The sequence below is a fragment of the Sinocyclocheilus anshuiensis genome, unplaced genomic scaffold (assembly GCF_001515605.1).
Source record: "Sinocyclocheilus anshuiensis isolate Anshui unplaced genomic scaffold, SAMN03320099.WGS_v1.1 scaffold799, whole genome shotgun sequence".
NCBI lineage: Eukaryota > Metazoa > Chordata > Actinopteri > Cypriniformes > Cyprinidae > Sinocyclocheilus > Sinocyclocheilus anshuiensis.
In genome coordinates, this window is record NW_015548231.1 from 89,503 (window position 1) to 94,700 (window position 5,198).

A 5,198-nucleotide genomic window follows, 5' to 3' on the forward strand; every position below is an offset into this window, starting at 1 on the left:
ACGGTGAAAGCCGATCCGGTGATCCACAGCACTAAGTTGATGTATTCCCTCAGTGACCAGCACGGATCAGCTCTAGGCATGACGAAGCGGATATCGTCCTCTTTTGGAAGACCAAACAAAGTAGTTTCGCTTTCACAACGAAGCACACAGCGTCTTCACGACATGGCGGCAGCGGCAACAATACTACAGCGAGAATAAAAGTTACGCCTTCTTTCTTTGCGTGAACATTTGGGCGGCGTTATGCAAATCTTCCCACATAGTGAGGTAGACATGTGGGGGCGTGTTAGAACGAGCCGTTTTAGGTAGGTGTGGCTGACTCTGAACTTTTATAAAGAATATCTCTTTGGATTTGAGACTTTAGTCTTTGCAAATTTACAGATCTTCTTTATGCACCAAGAGCTTGTAACACTCCAAAGAGAAAGGAAAAAATGAAATTGCATCATATGACCCCTTTAAAATTGTACCAATCGTTGTTGTTTTTGCATGAAATGTCTTCCTGGAACCCTACAGTGTATATTTTGGATATGCTACCTGTGGTTAATCAGTCTGATTGCTGTGAATTGTTTGAAAAGTCTCCATGAGGGTGGCACCCTGCAGACTGCGTGACTGTTTAGCGGGATTCGTGAGGTGAATCTCGCTTGTCACTTTTGTCTGACAAAGCTAACAACTTGACACAGCAGCTGTCAGACTGGGCCACACTCTTTGTTTATGCCTGAAGCCACTAACGCATTGAATTTTAATCAGGATCTTAGAACCCTCAAAAACAGCCTCCAATAAAGCAGACACAACGCTGGAAGAAGCCGGGCAACGTTTATGATGTTTATGATGCCTAACAACTTGAGTATGTGTCATTGTCATTTCTAGGCACACCTTGTTAAGGCTGAATTAAGATTTTTGAGGTAAAGTCCACTTGCTCGTTTAATTTGCAAACAGAATTGTTCTTACTCCAAGTGTGTCCTGTCGTTCTTGTACCTCAGCATTATTTAAAATGAAAATTGGATTCCTGCCTGTCAAAAAAGACATTGAATTCTTACTTCACTTGACACGGCAAGTGGTCTGTTTTTGTATTTTGCATGTAAAATTGCACCTAGTTTCATCTTCTAAAACTCCAGAGGAACAGTATCAGCCACCTGGTGACACACACACACACACACACACACACACACACACTGATTCTTGGGTTTCATGTTTGAGGGTTTGGCAGATTTTCAGACCACCTGCGTAATATGGTCAGTGCTCCTGACACAAACAAATGTGTTTCAGCTGGAACAATGTTGCGTATAAAGTATGTTAAGATGTGACGTACAAATAAGATTTTCATCTGAACCAAGTCTGTTTCCTGAACAATTTTTCACATGCTCCTGCCGATGAGTTGTGCTGTTTATGCGAGTGACACAAATGCAAATCCAATCCAGTATAATATAATATATTATAAATACCTTTTAGAAGTTTGGGGTTGATAATGTTTTTAAAATAAGTCTCTTATACTCACCAAGGTTGCATTTATTTGATCAAAAATACAGTAAAAACAGTGATATTGTGAAATAATACAATTTTACAAAACTGATTTCTATTTTAATACAGTATATGTTCAAATGTAATTTAGGCTGAATTTTTAGCAACCAGTCACATGATCCTTTAGAAACATTCCAATATGCTGATTTGATGCTTAAGAAACAGTTCTTACTATCAGTGTTAACAGTTGTGCAGCTTAATATTTTCGTAGAAACCGTGATACACTTATAAATGCTTTTACGGTCTCCTTGGGTCAATTTAATATGTCCTTGCTGAATAAAAGTATTAATTTCTTAAACAATTTACCAGCCCTTTTTGATTATATTATGTTTTGTAGATGCAGAAATGACACATTTACACAATTTAGCTTTAACTCCATGGAGCACCTGTTTCATTGAGTGTAATTTTTCCAGTCCTTGGTGTTGATGGGGACGTTTTTGTCCTTTCTGTTTACAGAAACAGATACTTCAGTGATTCAGAGAACCGTTGAGGAGCTGAAGGCCTGTGGCTTTGACTGCTGGGAGACCAGCATCGGAGCTCCTGGAGTCCAGCAGCACTCTTCAGCTGCACTCAGTCAGGACATACTGAAGATCCTCCACAGCTACTGAAACATAAAGCAAGCACACTGTACTGTATGCATCATTGCTGCCGTTAGCACAGATGCTCATTGCTGCTGTTACTCTGGATCCTGGTTCGATAAACGTAATTCATATTCACATTGCAATTTTTTTTATAGAATTGGAAAATGCTATAAAACATAACCTTATCATCTGCTGAATTAAGATTTTTTTAAAAATATGTTTGTATTATTTCCTTCAGAGTGCATGCATTATAAAGTTTTGTATGCCAGTAGATGGCAGCAAAGTGTAAAACAGATTTAATACTGTCAATTTTTGACAGTATGTATGGAATGCAAATAATAGATAATTTAATTAAATATGATACTAACTAAATTAATTTAAAAAATTGCTTTTAATAAATTTCAGCCTTTTCATGAAAAGCTGTCATGCACAACATTATTATTTTCTGGCCTGTCTATGTATTCCCAGCAAATGCAGTATGATCATCTCATTTGCCAAAATGTTTCTCAACACGGATCACATTTCCGACCAGAACTAACACAGCTTGGAGCATTTTGGGCTGAGTACAGCCATTGTATTATTGTCACTAAACCCAAAGTAATTACTTTTCGGTTCTTTGCACTTTGTCAGAATATTTTGAACCGGAACAGTTTTGAAGCCAAGGAGGGGATGCTGGGACGCATTTGGCTGTCGACCAGACACAGTTCAAGTTGATCTGTGAAGCGCGGTGATGAAATAAACGCTCTGCACTTAGAGCGGAGCACATTTCCCCACAGTCCCAGGAGAGGGTGTAATTTTAGTGGTGTTTTGTGAGGAACAGATAAAGAGGGCTATCTTCAGCACACGAGACCTGGAGCTAGAGAATAGGAAATGGTTTTGCACTGAGATGAATATGTTCCTGTAAACCAAAGGCCGGCAGAAGTACAGAGCCCCTTATGCTTGAACAAGTCAACTTTGAGAAGACCTACGGAGGTCAGAGACACATTTAAAAGTGAGTGTTGTTGGTTTTGTAAATGTGAAGCTCTCAGTGTACTTAATTAAGGTGCATAACCATCATTTCGGAAGTAAAGGGAACATATTGTGCAGACCAGATTTCCTGGCCAGTCTTATTTTCCTATTTTTCTTATTTAGCGCTTTTAGGCTATTTATGTTTTGTGCAGAAAAAAGTGCTGTTTTTGTCCACGCAGTGCAAGTCAGTGAAGTTCAGAACCTGACTTTCATTGGACAGTTTTGGTTTAACATTCACTTCAAGAGCTTAAACATGGCTTTTAACGATGATTGTGTGCTGTTGTGTGCAAGATGTATCTCAGTTTGATTATTTTGGTTAGTCATTTGTGACCCTGGACCACAAAACCAGTCATAAGGGTCAATTTTGATGTATGGTTTGTTAGAATAGGACAATATTTGGCCGAGATACAACTATTTGAAAATCTGGAATCTGAGGGTGCAAAAAAATCTAAATATTGAGAAAATCGCCTTTAAAGTTGTCCAAATGAAGATCTTAGCAATGCATATTACTAATCAAACATTAAGTTTTAATATATTTACAGTAGGAAATTTACAAAATATCTTCATGGAACATGATCTTTACTTAATATCCTAATGATTTTTGGCATAAAAGAAAAATCAATAATTTTGACCCATACAATGTATTTTTGGCTATTTCTACAAATATACCCCAGCGACTTAAGACTGCTTTTGTGCTCCAGGGTCACGTTTGTGTTTAAAAGTTTGAAGGCCTAAGGTTTTTAGGAATATTTTAATTAGTTTTTTTTTTTATTAATATTTGTATTCAGCAAGGATGCATTAAATTGATCAAAAGTGACTTTTACCTTATTATAAAAAAATATATTTCTACATCTGTTTTTTTTTTTACTTTATATTCATCAAAGTATCCTGAAAAAAATGTATCACAAAAATATTACGCAGCTGTTTTCAACACTGATAATAAAAAAATGTTTGAGCACCAAATCAGCATATTAACATGATTTCTGAAGGATCATATGACACTGAAGAAAACACGTGCTTCAACTTGTAATAGTACTTCACAATACTATTGCAATTACTGTTTTTCTATATTTTTGAGCAAATTAATGCAGCCTTGATGAGACATTTTTCAAAAACATTAAAATAAATAACAGAAGTGTTTTCTTTCTTTCTTTCTTTCTTTCTTGTGTATAGCTGATCTACACCTTTGGAGTACATTGATGTTTTAAGAGGAAACAATCGCAGCACTCTAAGGAAGTGACCTCAGACCCCAGAAGTGAGCCGTTGTCCTCTTGTCAATCACGGCGTGTGGCATTTACCCACAAACAGGCCACCTACCTGTACATGCACACTATGAATATTGCTTTTTCTGATCTAAAGGGTAAAAATGAGTCGCATCATCTTCCCTTCCCATTTTCCCCTCTCTGCCACATTCACTTTAGCCCGATCCAATTTGGATCTCATCCTCAGACAGATTGAGGAATGGCTTTTCAATCTCTGATCTGCTGTAATGAAAAGGGAGAGGGTACTGCCTGTGAATGTGGTAACCGGATTAGTGGAGGGAGGAGAGGGTGGCATCGGCCGTTCGAGGGAGAACAGATGAATGAGTAAAGCTGGCTTTAACCAGAAGAGGGGGGCCCAAGACCGGCCCCCGCCACCGAAATCCCCCTGACCCGCTGCTAGTCATGCACCTCGTGTTTGTGCTGACAAACAATTTCACAAAAACGGATCCACCAAAAGGTTATCGACTTTTCCTCCTTCCTTCCATCCCGTTTTCGAACATGAGAGCCCTTGATAGGGCCGGCAATGAGTTAAACACTATGGCAGTTTTGAAGTCTGTCCAACAAACAACTGGCAGAGGATGCTAGAGAGAAAAGGTCAGTTTGTGGAGGGGGGGAAAATCTGGAATAATTGATTTTTTTTCTTCTTCTTTCGTTCCCTCTCTCTGTTGTTTTTATTCATTTCTTTAAATGTCAGAAGGCTTTTGTGCAGACAGGTTGTTTGAATGAATGGGAACTGGCCGGCCAAGGCTGCCTTTGGTGAACCTTGACCCTCTGTGTGGCGTCCTCTCTGCGCATTCTCTGTTGTGTCGAATCCGCGTCTTCGGCCCCCTCC

At 38.7% G+C, this 5,198-nt stretch overlaps 1 protein-coding gene across 6 annotated transcripts in view; it reads left to right on the forward strand.

Moving 5' to 3' along the window:
* Nucleotides 1-4,924, forward strand: part of LOC107654617 (mevalonate kinase-like) — a 17,217-nt gene extending 12,293 nt beyond the window's left edge. For 3 of the 6 annotated variants that reach the window (XM_016441769.1, XM_016441772.1, XM_016441771.1), the window contains exon 10: nt 1,972-3,369. In XM_016441769.1, the coding sequence (XP_016297255.1) occupies nt 1,972-2,123 (152 nt within the window). In that variant the 3' untranslated portion in view covers nt 2,124-3,369. Of the gene's footprint in view, nt 1-1,295; nt 1,298-1,971; nt 3,370-4,277 lie in introns of those variants that run through there. The other 3 variants (XR_001630352.1, XR_001630353.1, XM_016441773.1) reach the window with 3 other exon arrangements.
* Nucleotides 4,925-5,198: the final 274 nt, after the last annotated feature.